Genomic DNA, 23,192 nt, shown 5'->3' on the forward strand with positions numbered 1-23,192 from the left:
CTAGAAGAAGCGAATGAATGGTGCAACAAGCTGTACTTGGTCTTCATAGACTTCGGGAAAGCTTTCGACTCAGTTGATCGCCAAACGCTTTGGATGGTTCTCCGATACTGCGATATTTCTGATAGCTCGTCCGAACAGCGGAAGCCTTCTACAAAAACACAAAATAAGGTGTGAAGACAAGTGACGGGAGTACCCGTTACCCTCACTTCATGACAGGGGTGAAGCAAGGGTATGCTCTATCACCACTGTTATTTATCATCATTATTGATTATATTCTCCGGACAAGCGATGGAAATCGCTTGTCCAACCAGAATCTGGTTGGATAAGAGACTCGGAGATGTTGATTCCACTGACAATATCAGCCCCCATCTACGAAGCAATTACTAGGCGGTGTATTAAGTCGTGGAGTTCAAGTACTTAGGAAGTACCATCCACAATTCAAGATCGTGTCAGTGAGAAGTCAAGCTAAGAATCGGTCAAGCTAATGCATCCTTCAGGAAACTGTTTTTAACTGTTTTTTGCAGATCAATCTTTTCGCCGACTATTCAGATCAATCCTTTTGCCGCCTATTAGTCTTGTATGCAAGGATGAATCCACTGTGTATACAATGCGAAATCAAGTGCAACATATGCAGAATTTCCAGCGCGCTGCAACTGTACCGTTTTCGGTACAATTTAGAGGTTCTGATACAGTTCGGCACATTCGAAAATGTTTTAGTACAATTATATTTTGGTTTATATGCTCTTTTGTGACTCGGATACCTGTTCAAGTTTTAGTTTATCAAAATTTTCTTTCTGTGCCGGCGAATTATTAACCTTCTGTTCAGATGGTACAAATGAATCTCTTGTGGTACAATCTTAATCGGAAATCTGGTGGACTTTATTTCAATGCGTTGGTAACGCTATTGATACTGTGTATTTTATTAACCTTTGCACTGAAAAACAAGCTTAGTTAAACGTGATAGTTAATCCAAGATAATTTTGGAGTCATTAGAATAGAACAGAACTATAGGAATAAGAATATAAATTGAAAAAATTAATAACGTGAAGTCATGATAGCAAGCGTGCGAGGGCTGGTGGCGGAGCTGCCAACCGTAGTTATAGAAAATTTAGCAATAAGTATAGTAAATTTAGTTATAGAAAAACAAGTGTGTGGGTGTATTTTGTCCGTATTAAATAAAAAAAAACTAATTTGTTTTAGCTGAAAGTAAGGGGCGACATTAAAACTTAAAACGAACAGAAATTACTCCGTATATGAAATGGGTTGTCCCCTCCGCAATCCCTCGCTCTTTACGCTAAAGCTTTTAGTTGTTTTAAAAAGTAGAATTGTGGCAAAGAGTCAAACTTTAGCGTAAAGAGCGAGGGATTGCGGAGGGGACAACCCATTTCATATACGGAGTAATTTCTGTTCGTTTTAAGTTTTAATGTCGCTCCTTACTTTCAGCTAAAAAAATTAGTTTTTTTTTTATTTAATTTCTGAACGTTTTTGAATTAATGCATGTTTGGTTTTGGCTCTCCGCACATAAATTATTAAAATGAAATTTGTATATTAATTCTTTTTTTGGCTAAATGGCTTTCTCTTAGTTTTGATCAGACGATTTTGAGAAATAAGGGGTGGAGAAGAAGGCCTAGTTGCCCTCCAATTTTTCGGTTACTTAAAAAGGCAACTAGAACTTTTAATTTTTAACGAACGTTTTTATTAATAAAAAATATACGTAACTTAAGAATTAACTTACGTAACAAACTTTCATAACCTTATATTTTTATTATGTATACGAGGGGGTTTGTACCCTCGTTAATACCTCGCTCTTTACACTAAATCGTAAGTTTTGTCCCAATTCTTTAAGAATGACCCCTGAATCAGAAAGGCCGTAGAATAAATAGTTGAAATTACCAAAAATACTTTAGCATAAAGAGCAAGGTATTTATCTCCTCCTAAATACCTCGCTCTTTATGCTAAATATTTTTAGAACCCCTCATATGCGTAATAGTCTCTGTTCGTTTTAAGTTTCAACGCTACTTCTTCCTTTCATTTGAAAAAAACTTTTCATGTTTATTTTTCATTGTTTTCTTATAGTAATGCTAGAGAATCCTGCGCCCTTTTCATTGAATTTTTCTTCCCCCATGACAGATTCCTCCAAGGAAAGATCCTCCAACATAGCCCCCTCTCCTCAGCCCCACCCCCAAACAAAATAAAATTCCCCTGAAAGCGTCTGTACACTTCCCAATAACCATTACTATATGTAAACACTGGTCAAAGTTTGTAACTTGCAGCCCCTCCCCCAGGGATTGTGGGGGAGTAAGTCATCCCCAAAGACATAGTTATTACTGTTTTCGACTATGCTGAACAAAATGGCTATCTCAAAATTTTGATCCGTTGACTTTGGGAAAAAATGAGCGTGGGAGGGGGCCTAGATGCCCTCCAATTTTTTCGGTCACTTAAAAAAGGCACTAGAACTTTTCATTTACTTTAGAATAAGCCCTCATGCGACATTCTAGGACCACTTGGTCGATACGATGACCCCTGGAAAAAAAACAAACAAACAAATAAACACGCACCCGTGATTTGTCTTCTGGCAAAAAATACAAAATTCCACATTTTTGTAGATATGAGCTTGAAACTTCTACAGTAGGGTTCTCTGATACGCTGAATCTGATGGTGTCATTTTCGTTAAGATCCTACGACGTTTAGGGGGTATTTTCCCCTATTTTCCTAAATAAGGCAAATTTTCTCAGGCTCGTAACTTTTGATAGGTAAGACTAAACTTGATGAAACTTATATATTTAAAATCAGCGTTAAAATTTGGTTCTTTTGATGCAGCTATTGATATCAAAATTCAATTTTTTAGAGTTTTGGTTACTATTGAGCCGGGTCGCTCCTTACTACAGTTCGTTACCACGAACTGTTTGAAACATTTTTCATCGCAATGGAAATTCACCTGAACTAATAGAGCAAGAAATGTTGAAATTGATCGTGAGAGTAGGCATGCGGGGGCCGAAGCATGTTGCTAGCCGCGATTAAAGGCTCGAGTGTGGGAGGGAATATCTTAGACGCATATATTTACAGATGGTGCTGATTTCCACCAAAATCAATATGCAAGAACTGCCAACCATATTTGATACAAACAGGAGCTAAGCGCGTAGAGGCCGAAGGCCGGCCCCTACTTTTGGGGTAGAGTTGAAAGTTTGAGTGAGGGTCTGTAAAATCTATTTCAAATGCAAATATATCACAAATGGTGCTTGATTTCCACCATAAATGGTATGCATTGATTCTAACCCTGTTAAATATAAATCTGCCGCTAATATTGCAAAACAGAAATAAACAATCACAACATATTAAATTTTCAAATCGCACATAAAGTTTGATCTCCACGAAATGCTAAATTTAAAGATTTTTTAGCTTGCTGAATACAAAGCTGAGACTAATTTTAATACATTATTGGAAAATATGATTCGTTCAAATGATTTAATTTCTACGTTTGGAGAAGTCAACTCGGGGCCGAGTTTTTTCGACAAGCCTTGAAATACCTCAAACAAGTACTGAGTTTTATAACAAATTTGACGCATATTTGATGCATGACAGTAATTTGATCCAACAAAAAACAACAAAAAACAGCTGAAAAAATGGTAAAGAGCGAAAATAAAATTAATTGAAGAGTTGTAAAGAACTATCCACTGCAAATACTAATTCTCTGGTAAAAAAAAACATAACTGTTTCGTGTCGTAAACAATCACATATTTCAATTATTCAATGCTGGGTTACGATTTTGCTTGTAGCTTGTAGGATGACTAAAGACACGCATAGGTAGTCCTGATAATAAAATGTTTTCTTATTCTTTGGAATTTTCGCCGGTGATGCCAAGCTTAATGATGACATGTAAACTTTAATAAATTAGGTATTAAGTTCCGGAATACTAAGTTCTTTCTAGATAGTTTTAACAGTTAAAACTAACAGTCTTCTACCAACTTCTGTAAACAAAAGAAAAATTACACTTGTAATTGGGGAATATAAAACTAACGTATCTTAGTTAGAAAGATAAGAAAGATTTAAGTCCTCCGCGAAACAAATTTTTAGTTACCATAGTCTAGGATTCATTCTGTACAAGGATGCCCATAGGAGGGAAACATGATGCAGATAGAATTATTTGGATTTCCAAAAACACGTTTCTTAATTGTCAACTACTGTGGGCTATGGTTCACTCTTTACACGTCTGCAGCTATTGCTGTAACCATGACGATGCAGAAATATTTGAGCTTTTACACTGGAAGGTTAAATCTTTTGTGCTAACTGTTATAAAAAAAAGAAGGAAAATGCGAAAACGTCACAATTTTAATGACATAGCATAAATTAACAGATCTTAGACATTAATCCCTAGAAGACTGAGAGTCTTTTTTTCGGCTTCGTTCAAATTAGGTCGGAAAGAGCTCTCAAAAAAACCTTGAGCAACGAACTGCGAAATAAATTCCTTGAGATATGCACATAAGTTTACAGAATATAGAGGATGTTGCAATGCTTCAGCGTCGTTTCCAAACTCGGAACAAACAGAAGCTGAAAAGAAAAGAAAAGTTATAAAAAATGATAGTCTAGGTCCGGTTCCTACAAACCTGTGGTTTGACAGACGATGACATACGATGCAAAAGTAAGTAAATAAAGATTATAAGAAACGAAACAAAAGAATGAAATAACAAGGTGAGCAGTAAATTAGAAGAACTAACAGTTAGAATCTAAATGTTATCGTTTTTCGTCACCCTTCTGAGGTGCCAAAAAAGGAAGAGAAATAATTATAAGCTTGACTGAAGACAGTGTTTTTGTTTGCCTTGTATCAAACACATTTTTTTCTTGGGGGGGGGGGCTTGTGCAGCAAGAAGTTTGGCCTGAATATTACCGGGGATTTTTTTGGTAGGAGGGCATGCCAAACTAATTTCTTTTGAAAGTGATTGGATAATTACTTAAAAGCTGATTTTTGGCCTGTTTGCATTAAGTGCAAGAAAATCAAAGAAATAAAGAGATGAGAGAACTTGGCAGCTGTACTTAACAATTAAGAAGGCAAAAAGACAAACTTTTTACGATTACATCCCCGCTTAAGGATTTCCAAGAGGATATCCAAACCGTCTCACCCAAAACAAAAGATACATTTTAAGATAAAAGTAATTGTTTTCTTGAAAACCAGAGGATGGCCTTATCAACTTGGCAAAGTTCCAGATCCTATTGAACAAACAACATATTACAAATGAGTAACAATTGAAAAAAAAGCTACCGATACTTCATGGCAGAAATAATTCCGTCCATTTATTTTGGCTGTTATTAAATAATTCTCTTACTTAGCAGCATAACACCATTGGTGATCCATAGATCTTACATGTGTTTCATCTTTTTTTATCTTTTTTTGCAAATGATTCGTGTAAGTTTGTAATTTTACCAATGAACTGAATTTTACCAAATTTTACCAAAATCCTGAATTTAAGGAATCACAATCATAAGTTTCTACCCAATTTGCTAAACAAAGTGAAAGCTTAAGCTCATTCAACACCTCTCATATCGGGGTAAGAAGTATTAGGTAATTCATCATGATAATGGGTTCTGTCCTTCACTTTGAACTAACATAAAAATTGAGCAAAGTTAAAACATTAACATAAACTAGCATAAAAATTAGAAAATGACCAGACGCAACAAACATAAAGTAACCGATCATGCTGATGAGAAAGAATTGGATGCAAGCAAATATTCGAATGAGGGAGGCAGTTTTAAGTCTAATAAAAGTAGATAAAGAAACACCAAAACAGGTTATTTAAGAATTAACGACGCTTCATGACTGCTAAGGTCCCTGCGTCGGCCCTGCAGTGCATTCCTGCAGCGTGATTCAATCTCTGGGTCCCGTATTACCAAGCTAAGGTTAAATCCACTGCGCCACCAAAGGACTATCAAAACAGGTTGAATAAAATATCAGATGATCCAAATAATCAACATTACGGCCATCAAGTGACGACATGAATTTAAAATTAAAATCGCCAGTAATATTAATTGGTAAGTTATTATTGCAGGTAAAATTAAGAAGTGTATCCAAGTATTAAAAAAAAGAAGAAAAATCGAAAACAAAGAAGAAAACCTAAAACAAAGAAGAAATGAAGTAAGTTGAGGTAACTTCCAGAAACAGACTTTAAAATTTACCTTCTATGAACAAAACAGTAACATACATTAACTTCAATGAAAACCTTTAGGGGTTTTCTTAGTAGATGCAGCAAAAATGGTTTTTGTTAGAGACAATCTATTCATGTCTGTTTAAACTATCCATATACTGAGGGGAAGCCAAAAGAAAAGAATCAACACCGAACAAACGTTCCTCTCTAGGTCCAAATATTTTTTAATTCTGGTAATTATTTACATATCCGTTTATCTATTTCGGTTTTCCTTTAGTCTATGCTCAATCAACATAAACTGATGATCCTTTGACTCTGTTGTGAACCGTTGAAGAATTTTGGGAAAAGGCTTATTTGGAAGGAAATCACCATATCATGAGCTCTTTTATTGATTTTTGAAAATATTCGTTTTGATAAAGGCATCTATGAGGGCAACACAATGCTGAAAATGACACTTTATGATGGTTTTTTTTTTTCAAATCGAAAGGATTGGAAGCAAAAAACAGTAACATTATAATTACAGGGTAAAAACCTCTTAGCCGGACGCTAACAATCCCCAATCTTATACACTCCACCTCCCATCTCCCTTAACAAGTTTATCATTTTTCAAAAGCAATAAAAACTTCAACAAGTGTTCGCAATTCTTTATGTTCGACATGTTTCCTTTGGCAAGTTTCACAAGTTCCGCATGCTGACCAATGGTCTGTGCTGCGCAGGTGAAAATCTCCTGATTCGATACCTTCGGCTGGGAAAGAATGCGCGGTTGGGGAACATCATCAGAAGCCTCCCGTGTTTTATCCCTGTATTTCTTCAGATGTCCATTTAGAGCTGGGTCTAACCTAGCTGTGCTTACAGAGTCACATCACTGACCCCCATTCTAAACCAATTGAGCAGCGACACCAGGAATCGAACGCGTGACCCCATGATTTCAAATCTGGAGCGCTAACCACTTGATAATTAACTTAGGAGTGTGAAATTTTAGGTACAAAACTATACTAGCAGATGTTTTGCTAGCAAACCTCATACTAACAAATGTTTTCCAAGTCGGATATTTGGAATGCCTTCTCTATCCATTCAGGGGTAAATGTGTTGCTACGAGTGACTCGGAAAGTTGCAAAGAACGCTGAACATTTCAAACTTGGTTCCAAAGGTCCAACCTAAGTAGGACACAAAGAACATAAAAGGAAGAAAAAACAAGAAAAAAGCCAGGCAAATGAGCAGGATTTTTTTTTTCGCAGAACAACTCTATGAAAGTACCAAGGAATTCTGATCACCAGGGAAAACATAACAAATTACGGAACAAATTGCCTATGTCGCAAAATTCTATAACAGATCAGGCTCGAAGGCCTTACTCTTGTAGAAATCCCAGAAAAGAGAGAAAACAAAAAAGGTAATAAATTTTAAAACCTCAATATTCTTTATTATAAGAATTTCAAAATAAAAATAAAAATACTTGTCCTTTGAAAAACCTTTTTAGCAAAGAGTTTTTTGATTTTTGGATCTTGTTCTGTCTACCCTCTTGTTATTTGATAAGGACTGCTTTTCTTGTATTCTTTTTTTTTGTTCCTGCTGAGGGTCGGAATATTAAGCGTTCTATTAGGCTCCTTTGGCTGTGTTTATTTTTGGCTTTGGCTGTGGTTAACTTTTGTGGACAAGATTGTAAGTGGTTTATTTAGACTACATCAGACTAAATCAAAGTAAAAATCTGCAACAAAAGGAAATAACGTCATTGTGTGATCATTAACTCTTTCCAAATCGTAATAAGTCAAGTATTTTTCATTTTGGCTGCACAATTTCACATTTTTAGAAATAAACAAAAGCAAAATAATTCCTATAAAAATCAAGTTCCAATTACAAGAATTAACAAAATTTTCTCCCAAAAGAAACAATTCAATTTATTTTCCTAAATTATTCACTCAAATTTCAGCATATTAACAGCAATTGTCGTCGAGCGTTGAGATTGTCGCGGTAAAATGTCAAATGAAAATTTTAAACATTTGCTAGAAAAATATATATTTAGTATGCCAGAAAAAGATGCCAAGAACCTAAAAATAGTATGTCAACAAATTCAGTTGGTAAAGTGGGCTCTTTTTGATTCGCCAAACAAGGAAGATAATTCGCCATATATGACATGGCTGAGAAAATTAAAATATAAGGAGTTGATGCGGTACGTATTCAACGAAGTGGAATTTCTAAGGAAAGACGTTTCTAATGTTGACACAATCTATTATGAGTGGCAAAAATATTGCCGATTAATACCGTCATACGGATGCATACTAGTAAATAAAAGATATGATAAGGTCCTGCTTGTCAAACAGTTCGGATCGAGATCTATATGGAGATTCCCAAAGGGAAAGATAGTAGAAAACGAAAGTGAACTAGAGTGTGCTGTGCGTGAAGTTTTTGAGGAAACCGGATATCGTTGTAACAGGCGCAGCATTGATTCAAAGCGATATATCGACTGGGGCAAACAAGACAGTTATGACCGTTATTGCAAGCTGTTTATAGTTTATGACGTGAATGAAGAAGCAAACTTCAAACCGAAGTGGAGTTATGAGATCACCGATATTAAATGGCATTCAATATTCGAAATATGTAATCAGATTAATACCCCACAATTCAGACTTGTTCGGCCGTATATGGATAAACTCTTGTCAAACATTGAGTCACAGAAAGTAAGATATCAAAGATAAAAAATAAAAAAATAAATTGAATGCTACACATTTTGACTCTCAAGTTTTCTGCCCTCCCACGGCCTAAAATTGTGGCGGGAATCAGGCTTTTCCGTCTCGCTCAGTGACTTGTATAGACTGTATTGTCTATGTTTTCGAAGATAACTTGTTGTTTAAGACTCCTTTGAGATCTGAAAAAAAAAATCCCCATTTTATGCAATGGGACAATTTCTTTGTACAGTATTGACTGCTTCTTCTTGGGGCACGCTTGAAATACAAGAATCTCATCAATTTTCTAGAGACCCTTTTTGCTTAAATTCAGGATCACACAAGTTGTGCTTCATAGTCAAGCTCCCTCACCCCTGCACGAATTAATTGGAATCAAGTTACGTCATCATATGATTGTACCATAACGTCATTTATTGTCGTTACCTGCGATTATGATGTCCTTCATCATCTTGTAAACAAAGATGCTATCTTTTGTTAAAAATTTGATTTAACTTTCAACGCCACACCAACACCTTGTTGGTGGGGGCGCGTAAGTCGTTACGCGCCATATTAGTTACACGCCATTGTAGTTGTATCCCTGTGTCCCACCTGTGAGATGGATATATATATATGTTTTAACTACGTAAAACTTGCGAATATACAACGTTCTTCGCTGTCCCATTGTCTCTCCATATAAATAGATTGTCAGGTTTACCGACTCTTGAACATGCAACATATAATTGTCCATGGGAAAATAATCCGTATTCAGGTCTATACCGCATTTTTCTAACAATTGCCCTTGAGCTTTGTTAATGGTGATTGCTAATCGAACATCCCCTGTGTCCCCGGCGTCCCCGTTGTAGTTGTGTCCGTGTGTCCAGGTCGTCATTTGTGTCCCGGTATCCCAGTCTGTAATTTCTCTTTGACTATCCCGGTCGTCATTTATATTCCCTCTGTCCCGGTTGTCATTTGTGTCCCGGTGTCATATGCAAACCCTCAAACATACGAAAAAACAAATATGCTTTAATTTTTTTTCTTTTTTAGTTTTTTCTATTTTTTAGTTTTGTAGCTTTTTTAAGTTTTTTTTAGCTTTTTTTCTTTTTAGTTTTTTTCCTTTTTTTATTTTTTTCTTTTTTTTAGTTTTTTTTTCTTTTTAGGTTTTCTTTTTTTAAGATGTCATATGGAAACCCTAAAACATACAAAAAAACAAACATGCTCTAATTTTTTTTCTTTTTTAATCTTTTTCAAAGTTTTTCAATTTGTCAATGTTCATTCTAACATTGACACTTGGAAAAATCTTTACGTGCCAAGCATGCTAAAGCTCAACAATTTATAATAAACCTCAAAATTTTGGGTATCTGTTTTAAGGTTTTCAAATTACTTTAATCTATTGTCAAAATATATTGAAATTTTTGTACAATTCCCAGTTTATATATATATATATATATATATATATATATATCTTCTATCTATATATATATAAAAATAAGTTGTTTGTCTGTCTGACGACTGACGTCATGTTTGTGTGTCGACTGACGTCATGTTTGTCGACTGACATCATTATAAGGATTGAGCTGTATGTCGTCATGAAGTTGTTTGTCGTCTGACGTCATGTTTGTCGACTAACGAAACTACAGACCGGGACACCGGGACACAAATGACGTGTTATGTCTGTTATAACGTAATAGAGGCAACAATCTTGACAGGGTCTTTTGAGGGTGAGGCTTTTCTTATTCCACGCATTCTCATGATTCCAATGGATCTGCCTTTTCAACCTAAAAGATTGCAATTCCCAATTTGATTAGCATATTTAGTTTTCAGTCCAGAACCACTAAAGCTATTATGTAAATATCAAAAATATTTATGTTGTCTGAGCAATAATTTTTAGTTTTTATTTCAAAATAGAAAATTACCTGACAATTTTAGAATTATATCTATCTATCTTCTATATATATAAAAATAAGTTGTCTGTCTGTGGATCAGGTGACGTCATGTTTCTGTGTCGACTGGCGTCATGAAGTTAGTTGTCGTCATTTTTGCTATGACGGTGACGTCATTAAAGATATTTAAGACATATATGTTCACGTAGAAATCTATTAATGTTTAAGTTTAAAATGACTGATGAACTTACAATGGCAAAAGCCGATGAAGATGCTCAAAGAGTCTATGCCAAAAAACTTGCTGCTGATAGAGAAAGTCAGAAAAGAAAGCGTGCCGAGAAATCAAAAGAACAGCAAGGAAACAGGCTTGAGGCTAAAGAACGCAAAACCGCGCAGTTAGATGAAGATCCACCTGGACAGCGAGAGTCAAAACATATCAAAACTGAAAATGATAGCGATGATGATTGGGTTTGGGATCTTGACTTGGATAAGGTCATCAATGCCTACCAGATTTTAGTTAAAAAAACAAAGGTTCGGCGATATGTATTTCATAGTGAAGCTGAAAAATAAAGAAGAAAAAGAAAACTGAAAAAAGAAAAAATGTAAAAAACTAAAAAATACTAAAAAGAAAAAACACTCAAAGAGAAATTACAGACCGGGACACAAATGACGACCGGGACAGAGGGAATATAAATAACGACCGGGACACTCAAGGAGAAATTACAGACTGGGATACCGGGACACAAATGACGACCGGGACACAGGCAATATAAATGACGACCAGGACACAGGTATTTAAGAATATCGTTCAAACACAAATTTTTAATTGTAAGAAGACCGTTGAAAGAGGAATTTCTGATTGTAAAATGACTGAAGAACCTACAATGGCAACACCCGAGGAAGCTGCTCAAAACGAATGTATTCACGCCGAAGTAGCTGAGTTGGTAAAGCGTTATGTTTCAGGTTCTAGGTCCGAGAGGCTCCAGGTTTGAACCTTGGCTTTAGCATTAATACAAAAGAAGAAAAAAACTAAAAAAGGTAAAAACTACAAAAAAACTAAAAAGAAAATATATATATATATATTTATATATATCATCTTTTCCACAAAAATAATAATTTAGTGCTTCTGCTTAAAAACAGCAATCGAATTGATGCCTCCTGATACGCAACTATCAACAAAGTGGCAATCGTTGTGGTCGGTGATCAGTTCTTACCTCGAGATAATATTCTTTATAGGCGAAACAATCAGTTGACAAGAATTGCTTAAACTCATCGATGCTACGATGCCCTACAATATCCTGACGAATATAAATGACGCCCGGGACACTCAAATAGAAATCACAGACTGGGACACCGGGACACAAATGACGACGGGGACACAGGGAATATAAATGACGACCCGGACACAGGGACACAACTACAACGGGGACGCCGGGGGGCACAGGGGGATATATAAATGACGACGGCAACAAAGGAAATGGTCAATTAGCAATCACCATCAACAAAGCTCAAGGGCAATCAATAGAATCATGAGGTATAGATCTGAATACGGATTGTTTTCCCATGGACCATTATGCGTTGCATGTTCAAGAGTCGGTAAACCTGACAATCTATTTATATGCACAGACGATGGGACAGCAAAGAATGTTGTATATTCGCAAGTTTTACGTAGTTAAAAACATATATATATATATATATATATATATATATATATATATATATATATATATATATATATATATATATATATATATATATATATATATATATATCTATCTATATATATAAAAATAAGTTGTCTGTCTGTGGATCAGGTGACGTCATGTTTCTGTGTCGGCTGACGTCATGAAATTAGTTGTCAGGTGACGTCATGTTTCTGTGTCGGCTGACGAAATTAGTTGTCGTCATTATTGCTTTGACGGTGACGTCATTCAAGTTATATAAGACATATGTTCACGTAGAAATCTATTAATGTTTAAGTTTACAATGACTGATGAAGATGCTCAAAGAGTCTATGCCAAAAAACTTGCTGCTGATAGTTCCTCGGCACGCTTTCTTTTCTGACTTTCTCTATCAGCAGCAAGTTTTTTGGCATAGACTCTTTGAGCATCTTCATCAGTCATTGTAAACTTAAACATTAATAGACTTCTACGTGAACATATGTCTTATATAACTTGAATGACGTCACCGTCAAAGCAAAAATGACGGCAACTAATTTCATGACTTAATTTCAGAACTTAATTTCTGTGTTGACTGACGTCAAGAAATTAGTTGTCGTCATTTTTGTTATGACGATGCTTAGTATATTGTAAAACACATTAATTTGGTTAATAATATACCATTTAAAACACCAAAATGAACATGCTGGAGTAGTCACTCGGTGAGAGAGGGTGTATGAACGGAGAATGAAGGTCCCAGGTTCAAATCCTGGTTAGGCTAAAAAAGGTAAAAATCTAAAAACTAAAAAAAAAACTGAAAAAACTAAAAAAGGCAAAAACTACAAAAAAAACTAAAAACTAATAAAAAAAAAATTAAGAATAAAAATAAAAAAAATAAAAAAGATAAAAACTAAAAAAAAATAAAAAGAAAAAACGAAAAAAAACTAAAAAAGCAAAAAAAAAGGTAAAAACCAATAAAAAACTGAAAAGAAAAAAAGGAATAAAACTAAAAAAATTTTCATCTAAAAAACTAAAAAAAAACTAAAAAAGGTAAAAACTAAAAGAACTAAAAAGAAAAAAAAACTAAAAAAAGGAAAAAAACTGAAAAATAAAGGAGAAAAAGAAAACTAAAAAAATATAAATAAAAATAAAAAAACTAAAAAGATAAAAACTTCAAAAAAAACTAAAAAGAAAAAAGAAAAAAACTAAAAAACCTAAAAAAAGGTCAAAACCAATAAAAAAAAACTAAAAGGAAAAAAAGGGAAAAAATTAAAAAATTATTTCATCATATACCAATTCAAAAACGAATGTATACCGGGATGACGACCGGGACACAGGGAATATAAATGACACAACTACAACGGGGACGCCGGGGGGCACAGGGGGATATAAATGACGACCGGGACACCGGGACACAAGGAATATAAATGACGCCCGGGACACTCAAAGAGAAAAGACCAACTAGGTGTTGGGGTGGCGCGAAGCGCCACCCCAACAGCTAGTAATATATATATAGATATGTTTTCTCTTCTTTTTTAATTTTATCTTTTTTAGTTTTTTATTTTTTTTTGTTTTTTAGCTTTTTTTATTTTTTTTAGATTTTTTTTAGTTTTTTTTATTTTTTGTTCTTTTTTTAGGTTTTTTCTTTTTTTAGTTTCTTAGTTTTTTACCTTTTTTCTTTTTTCAGTTTTCTTTTTCTTCTTTATTTTTCAGACGTCATATGCAAACCCTCAACACAAAAATACATACAACTTATTTTTATATATATAGGCGCGATATTTGTACAATTCCCAGTTTTTATATATATAGATACGTTTTCTCTTCTTTTTTAATTTTTTCTTTTTTAGTTTTTTATTTTTTTTGTTTTTTAGCTTTTTTTTTTGTTTTTTTTTTAGATTTTTTTCTTTTTAGTTTTTTACTTTTTTTCTTTTTTTAGGTTTTTTCTTTTTAGGTCCCGGGCGTCATTTATATTCCTTGTGTCCCGGTCGTCATTTATATCCCCCTGTGCCCCCCGGCGTCCCCGTTGTAGTTGTGTCATTTATATTCCCTGTGTCCCGGTCGTCATCCCGGTATACATTCGTTTTTGAATTGGTATATGATGAAATAATTTTTTAATTTTTTCCTTTTAGTTTTTTTTTATTGGTTTTGACCTTTTTTTAGGTTTTTTAGTTTTTTTCTTTTTAGTTTTTTTGAAGTTTTTATCTTTTTAGTTTTTTTTATTTTTATTTATATTTTTTTAGTTTTCTTTTTCTCCTTTATTTTTCATTTTTTTTCCTTTTTTTAGTTTTTTTTCTTTTTAGTTCTTTTAGTTATTACCTTTTTTAGTTTTTTTTTAGTTTTTTAGATGAAATTTTTTTTAGTTTTATTCCTTTTTTTCTTTTCAGTTTTTTATTGGTTTTTACCTTTTTTTTAGCTTTTTTAGTTTTTTTTCGTTTTTTCTTTTTATTTTTTTTTAGTTTTTATCTTTTTTATTTTTTTTATTTTTATTCTTAATTTTTTTTTATTAGTTTTTAGTTTTTTTTGTAGTTTTTGCCTTTTTTAGTTTTTTCAGTTTTTTTTTTAGTTTTTAGATTTTTACCTTTTTTAGCCTAACCAGGATTTGAACCTGGGACCTTCATTCTCCGTTCTGACACCCTCTCTCACCGAGTGACTACTCCAGCATGTTCATTTTGGTGTTTTAAATGGTATATTATTAACCAAATTAATGTGTTTTACAATATACTAAGCATCGTCATAACAAAAATGACGACAACTAATTTCTTGACGTCAGTTAACACAGAAATTAAGTTCTGAAATTAAGTCATGAAATTAGTTGCCGTCATTTTTGCTTTGACGGTGACGTCATTCAAGTTATATAAGACATATGTTCACGTAGAAGTCTATTAATGTTTAAGTTTACAATGACTGATGAAGATGCTCAAAGAGTCTATGCCAAAAAACTTGCTGCTGATAGATAAAGTCAGAAAAGAAAGCGTGCCGAGGAACTATCAGCAGCAAGTTTTTTGGCATAGACTCTTTGAGCATCTTCATCAGTCATTGTAAACATAAACATTAATAGATTTCTACGTGAACATATGTCTTATATAACTTGAATGACGTCACCGTCAAAGCAATAATGACGACAACTAATTTCGTCAGCCGACACAGAAACATGACGTCACCTGATCCACAGACAGACAACTTATTTTTATATATATAGATATATATATATATATATATATATATATATATATATATATATATATATATATATATATATATATATATATATATATATATATATATATATATATATGTTTTTAACTACGTAAAACTTGCGAATATACAACATTCTTTGCTGTCCCATCGTCTGTGCATATAAATAGATTGTCAGGTTTACCGACTCTTGAACATGCAACGCATAATGGTCCATGGGAAAACAATCCGTATTCAGATCTATACCTCATGATTCTATTGATTGCCCTTGAGCTTTGTTGATGGTGATTGCTAATTGACCATTTCCTTTGTTACCGTCGTCATTTATATATCCCCCTGTGCCCCCCGGCGTCCCCGTTGTAGTTGTGTCCCTGTGTCCGGGTCGTCATTTATATTCCCTGTGTCCCCGTCGTCATTTGTGTCCCGGTGTCCCAGTCCGTATTCAGATCTATACCTCATGATTCTAATGATTGCATTTGAGCTTTGTTGATGGTGATTGCTAACCGAACATTCCCTGTGTCGCCGTCGTCATTTATATATCCCCCTGTGCCCCCCTGATTCTAATGATTGCCCTTGAGCTTTGTAGGTGGTGATTGCTAATCGAACATTCCATGTGTCCCCGTCGTCATTTACATATCCCCCCCGGCGTCCCCGTTGTAGTTGTGTCCCTGTGTCAGGGTCGTCATTTATATTCCCTGTGTCCCGGTCGTCATTTGTGTACCGGTGTCCCGGTCTGTATATACCTTCGTTTTTGAATTGGTATATGATGAAATAAATTTTTGTGTTTTTCCCCTTTTTTCTTTTTAGTTTTTTTTTGGTTTTTACCTTTTTTTTAGTTTTTTGCTTTTTTTCTTTTTCATTTTATTTTTTTTTTAGTTTTTGCCTTTTCAGTTTTTTTCTTTTTATTTTTTTTTCTCCTTTATTTTTCAGTTTTTTTCCTTTTTTATTTTTTTTAGTTTCTTAAATTTTTTACTTCTTTATTAATTTTTATTTTCTTTTTCTTTTTAGTTTTTTTTTGTGGTTTTTATCTTTTTTTTTTTTAGTTTTTTTGTTTTTTTTTTGGCTTGAATACATTCGTTTTTGAATCGGTATATGATGAAATAATTCAGACGCCATATGTGTCCCCGTTGTAGTTGTTTCCCCGTGTCCCGGTCGTCATTTGTGTCCCGGTGTCCCAGTCTGTAATTTCTCTTTGAGTGTCGCGGTCGTCATTTATATTCTCTGTGTCCCGGTCGTCATTTGTGTTCCGGTGTCCCGGTCTGTAATTTCTCTTTGAGTGTCCTGATCGTCATTTATATTCCCTGTGTCCCGGTCGTCATTTGTGTCCCGGTGCTTTGTTGATGGTGATTGATAATCGAACATTCCTTGTGTCCCAGTCACTTTCTCTTTGAGTGTCCCGGTCGTCATTTATATTCCCTATGTCCCGGTCGTCATTTGTGTCCCGATCTGTAATTTCGTCAGTCGACAAACATGACGTCAGTCGACACACAAACACAACCGACACACAAGCTAGTAGATAGATTTATATATGTTATTAACTATGCAAAACTTGCGAATATACAACATTCTTCGCTGTCCCATTGTCTGTGCATATAAATAGATTGTCAGGTTTACCGACTCTTGAACATGCAACATATAATTGCCCACGAAAAAAACAAACTCTTGAAAATGCAACATATAATTGTCAATGGAAAAAACAATCCGTATTCAGATCTATACCTCATTATTCTAATGATTGCCCTGATCTTTGTTGATGGTGATTACTAATCGAACATTCCCTGTGTCCCCGTCATCATTTATATATCCCCATGTGCCCCCCAGCGTCCCCGTTGTAGTTGTGTCCCTGTGTCCCGGTCGTCATTTATATTCCCTGTGTCCCGGTCGTCATTTGTGTCCCGGTGTCCCAGTCTGTAATTTCTCTTTGAGTGTCTCGGTCGCCATTTATATTCCCTGTGTCCCGGTCGTCATTTGTGTCCCGGTCTGTAATTTCTCTTTGAGTGTCCAGGTCGTCATTTGTGTCCCGGTCTGTAATTTCGTCAGTCGACAAACATGACAACATGACGTCAGTCGACAAACAACTTCATGACGACATACAGCTCAATCCTTATATGACTGTTGTTTGTTTGTGTGTCTGTCGACTGACGTCATGTTTGTGTGTCGACTGAAGTCATGTTTTTCGACTGACGTCATTATAAGGATTGAGCTGTATGTCGTCATGAAGTTGTTTGTCGACTGACGTCCCAACACCTAGTTGGTAGCCCCCCCGCGCGCATAAGCCCCCCCGCGCGCATAAGTCGTTACGCCCCATATTAGTTACGCGCCATTTTAGTTGTGTCCCTGTGTCCCACCTGTGAATGGGTCAGGTTTACCGACTCTTGAACATGCAACATATAACTGTCCATGGGAGAAACAATCCGTATTCAGATCTATACCTCATGATTCTAATGATTGCCCTTGAGCTTTGTTGATGGTGATTGCTAATGGAACATTGCCTGTGTCGCCATCGTCATTTATGTATCCCCCTGTGCCCCCCGGCGTCCCCGAAGTAGTTGTGTCACTGTGTCCCGGTCGTCATTTATATTCCCTGTGTCCCGGTCATCATTTGTGTCCCGGTCTGTATATACATTCGTTTTTGAATTGGTCTTTTTTTAGTTTTTAGTTTTTACCTTTTTTTTAGTTTTTTGCTGTTCTTGTGATTCCTCGGCACGCTTTCTTTTCTTACTTTCTCTATCAGCAGCAAGTTTTTTGGCATAGACTCTTTGAGCAGCTTCCTCGGCTGTTGACATTGTAGGTTCTTCAGTCATTTTACAATTAAACATTTTTCCGTGAACGAATGTCTTAAATACCTTTAATGACGTCATCGTCATAATGACGACATGATGACCTGATGACATGACGTCACTCGACACACAGACAACTTATATATATATATATATACTAGCTGTTGGGGTGGCGCTTCGCGCCACCCCAACACCTAGTTGGTGGGAGCGCTTCGCGCACCCACCCTTGCCCCCCCGCGCGCGTAAGTCGTTACGTGCCATATTAGTTACGCGCCATTGTAGTTGTGTCCCTATGTCCCACCTGTGAATATATATATATATATATATATATATATATATATATATATATATATATATATATATATATATATATATATATATATATATATATATATATATATATATATATATATATATATATATATATATATATATATATATATATATATATATATATATATGTTTTTAACTACGTAAAACTTGCGAATATACAACATTCTTTGCTGTCCCATTGTCTGTGCATATAAATAGATTGTCAGGTTTACCGACTTTTGAACATGCAACATATAATGGTCCATGGAAAAACAATCCGTATTCAGATCTATACCTCATGATTCTAATGATTGCCCTTGAGCTTTGTTGATGGTGATTGCTAATCGACCATTCCCTGTGTCGCCGTCGTCATTTATATATCCCCCTGTGCCCCCCGGTGTCCCCGCTGTAGTTGTGTCCCTGTGTCCCGGTCGTCATTTATATTCCCTGTGTCCCGGTCGTCATTTGTATCCCGGTGTCCCGGTCTGTATATACATTCGTTTTTGAAATGGTATATGATGAAATAAATTTTTGTATTTTTCCCCTTTTTTTTCTTTTTAGTTTTTTTTTATTTTTTTTTTTTAGTTTTGTTTTTCTCCTTTATTTTTCATTTTTTTTCCTTTTTTTCTTTTTTTTTCTTTTTTAGTTTTTTTAGTTTTTTAGCTTTTTTAGTTTTTTTTATTAGTTTTTAGTTGTATTTTCTTTTTAGTTTTTTGTAGTTTTTACCTTTTTTTTTAGTTTTTTTAGTTTTTATTTACTTATGTCCTCATTTATACTCCCTGTGTCCCGGTCGTCATATTTAGTTATACTCCCTGTGTCCCGGTCGTCATTTGTGTCCCTGTTGATGGTGATTGTTAATCGAACATTCCTTGTGTCCCGTTCGTTTTTTCTTTGAATGTCCCGGTCGTCATTTATATTCCCTATGTGCCGGTGTCCCAGTCGTCATTTGTGTCCCGATGTCCCGGTCTGTAATTTCGTCAGTCGAAAACATGACGTCAGTCGACACACAAACATGACGTCACTCGACAGACACACACACACAGACAACTTATATATATATATATATATATATATATATATATATATATATATATATATATATATATATATATATATATATATATATATACTAGCTGTTGGGGTGGCGCTTCGCGCCATCCCAACACCTAGTTGGTGGGGGCGCTTCGCAACCCCCCAAGCCCCCCCGCGCGCGTAAGTCTTTACGTGCCATTGTAGTTGTGTCCCTATGTCCCACCTGTGAATATATATATATATATATATATATATATATATATATATATATATATATATATGTTTTTAACTACGTAAAACTTGCGAATATACAACATTCTTTGCTGTCCCATCGTCTGTGCATATAAATAGATTGTCAGGTTTACCGACTCTTGAACATGCAACGCATAATGGTCCATGGGAAAACAATCCGTATTCAGATCTATACCTCATGATTCTATTGATTGCCCTTGAGCTTTGTTGATGGTGATTGCTAATCCACCATTTCCTTTGTTGCCGTCGTCATTTATATATCCCCCTGTGCCCCCCGGCGTCCCCGTTGTAGTTGTGTCCCTGTGTCCGGGTCGTCATTTATATTCCCTGTGTCCCCGTCGTCATTTGTGTCCCGGTGTCCCAGTCTGTGATTTCTATTTGAGTGTCCCGGGCGTCATTTATGTTCGTCACGATATTGTAGGGCATCGTAGCATCGATGAGTTTAAGCAATTCTTGTCAACTGATTGTTTCGCCTATAAAGAATATTATCTCGAGGTAAGAACTGATCACCGACCACAACGATTGCCACTTTGTTGATAATTGCGTATCAGGAGGCATCAATTCGATTGCTGTTTTTAAGCAGAAGCACTAAATTATTATTTTTGTGGAAAAGATGATATATATAAATATATATATATATATTTTCTTTTTAGTTTTTTTGTAGTTTTTACCTTTTTTAGTTTTTTTCTTCTTTTGTATTAATGCTAAAGCCAAGGTTCAAACCTGGAGCCTCTCGGACCTAGAACCTGAAACATAACGCTTTACCAACTCAGCTACTTCGGCGTGAATACATTCGTTTTGAGCAGCTTCCTCGGGTGTTGCCATTGTTGTCCTGGTCGTCATTTATATTGCCTGTGTCCCGGTCGTCATTTGTGTCCCGGTATCCCAGTCTGTAATTTCTCCTTGAGTGTCCCGGTCGTTATTTATATTCCCTCTGTCCCGGTCGTCATTTGTGTCCCGGTCTGTAATTTCTCTTTGAGTGTTTTTTCTTTTTAGTATTTTTTAGTTTTTTACATTTTTTCTTTTTTCAGTTTTCTTTTTCTTCTTTATTTTTCAGCTTCACTATGAAATACATATCGCCGAACCTTTGTTTTTTTAACTAAAATCTGGTAGGCATTGATGACCTTATCCAAGTCAAGATCCCAAACCCAATCATCATCGCTATCATTTTCAGTTTTGATATGTTTTGACTCTCGCTGTCCAGGTGGATCTTCATCTAACTGCGCGGTTTTGCGTACTTTAGCCTCAAGCCTGTTTCCTTGCTGTTCTTTTGATTCCTCGGCACGCTTTCTTTTCTGACTTTCTCTATCAGCAGCAAGTTTTTTGGCATAGACTCTTTGAGCATCTTCATCGGCTTTTGCCATTGTAAGTTCATCAGTCATTTTAAACTTAAACATTAATAGATTTCTACGTGAACATATATGTCTTAAATATCTTTAATGACGCCACCGTCATAGCAAAAATGACGACAACTAACTTCATGACGCCAGTCGACACAGAAACATGATATCCCCCTGTTCCCCCCGGCGTCCCCGTTGTAGTTGTGTCCCTGTGTCCCGGATGTCATTTACATTCCCTGTGTCCCGGTCGTCATTTGTATCCCGGTGTCCCGGTCTGTATATACATTCGTTTTTGAAATGGTATATGATGAAATAAATTTTTGTATTTTTCCCCTTTTTTTCTTTTGATTTTTTTTTATTTTTATTTTTTTTAGTTTTGTTTTTCTCCTTTATTTTTCATTTTTTTCCTTTTTTTATTTTTTTTTATTTTTTAGTTTTTTAGTTTTTTTATTAGTTTTTAGTTTTTTTTTCTTTTTAGTTTTTTTTGTAGTTTTTACCTTTTTTCTAGTTTTTTTTTTTAGTTTTTATTTACTTATGTCCTGGTCGTCATTTATACTCCCTGTGTCCCGGTCGTCATTTGTGTCCCTGTTGATGGTGATTGCTAATCGAACATTCCTTGTTTCCCGGTCGCTTTTTCTTTGAGTGTCCCGGTCGTCATTTATATTCCCTATGTGCCGGTGTCCCGGTCGTCACACACAAACATGACGTCACTCGACAGACACAGACACACACAGACAACTTATTTTTATATATAGACTAGCTGTTGGGGTGGCGCTTCGCGCCACCCCAACACCTAGTTGGTGGGGCGCTTAGCGCCCCCCCCAAGCCCCCCCACGCGCGTAAGTCGTTACGCGCCATATTAGTTACGCGCCATTGTAGTTGTGTCCCTGTGTCCCACCTGTGAATAGATATAAATATATGTTTTTAACTACGTAAAACATGCGAATATACAACATTCTTCGCTGTCCCATTGTCTGTGTATATAAATAGATTGTCAGGTTTACTGACTCTTGAACATGCAACATATAATTGTCCACGGGAAAAACAATCCGTATTCAGATCTATACCTCATTATTCTAATGATGTGTCCCTGTGTCCCGCTCGTCATTTATATTCCCTGTGTCCCGGTCGTCATTTGTGTCCCGGTGTCCCAGTTTGTAATTTCTCTTTGAGTGTCCCGGTCGTCATTTATATTCCCTGTGTCCCGGTCGTCATTTGTGTCCCGGTGTCCCGGTCTATTCGAACAATCCCTGTGTCCCGGTCGTCATTTATATATCCCGCCTGTGCCCCCGGCGTCCCCGTTGTAGTTGTGTCCCTGTGTCCCGGTCGTCATTTATATTCCCTGTGTCCCGGTCGTGATTTGTGTCCGGGTGTCCCAGTCCGTAATTTCTCTTTGAGGTTCCCGGTCGTCACTTATATTCCCTCTGTCTCGGTCGTCATTTCTGTCCCGGTCTGTAATTTCTCTTTGAGTGTTTTTTCTTTTTAGTTTTTTTTTAGTTTTTTACCTTTTTTCTTTTTTCAGTTTTCTTTTTCTTCTTTATTTTTCAGCGTCACTATGAAGTACATATCGACGAACCTTTGTTTTTTTAACTTAAATCTGGTAGGCATTGATGACCTTATCCAAGTCAAAATCCCAAACCCAATCATCATCGCTATCATTTTCAGTTTTGATATGTTTTGACTCTCGCTGTCCAGGTGGATTTTCATCTAACTGCGCGGTTTTGCGTTCTTTAGCCGCAAGCCTGTTTTCTTGCTGTTCTTGTGATTCCCCGGCACGCTTTCTTTTCTTACTTTCTCTATCAGCTGCAAGCCTGTTTTCTTGCAGTTCTTGTGATTCCTCGGAACGCTTTCTTTTCTTACTTTCTCTATCAGCAGCAAGTTTTTTGGCATAAACTCTTTGAGCAGCTTCCTCGGCTGTTGCCATTGTAGGTTCTTCAGTCATTTTA

The 23,192-nt window shown here is 35.6% G+C and overlaps 1 protein-coding gene across 1 annotated transcript in view; it reads right to left on the reverse strand.

Moving 5' to 3' along the window:
- Positions 1 to 4,311: 4,311 nt before the first annotated feature.
- Positions 4,312 to 23,192, reverse strand: part of LOC136031093 (importin-9-like) — a gene marked incomplete in the record, with an annotated part of 117,031 nt that continues 98,150 nt past the window's right edge. The window contains 1 exon segment of the mRNA XM_065710375.1: positions 4,312 to 4,548. Coding sequence (XP_065566447.1) covers positions 4,358 to 4,548 — 191 coding nt within the window.

This window comes from Artemia franciscana, chromosome 9 (assembly GCF_032884065.1).
Source record: "Artemia franciscana chromosome 9, ASM3288406v1, whole genome shotgun sequence".
Taxonomy (NCBI): Eukaryota; Metazoa; Arthropoda; class Branchiopoda; order Anostraca; family Artemiidae; genus Artemia; species Artemia franciscana.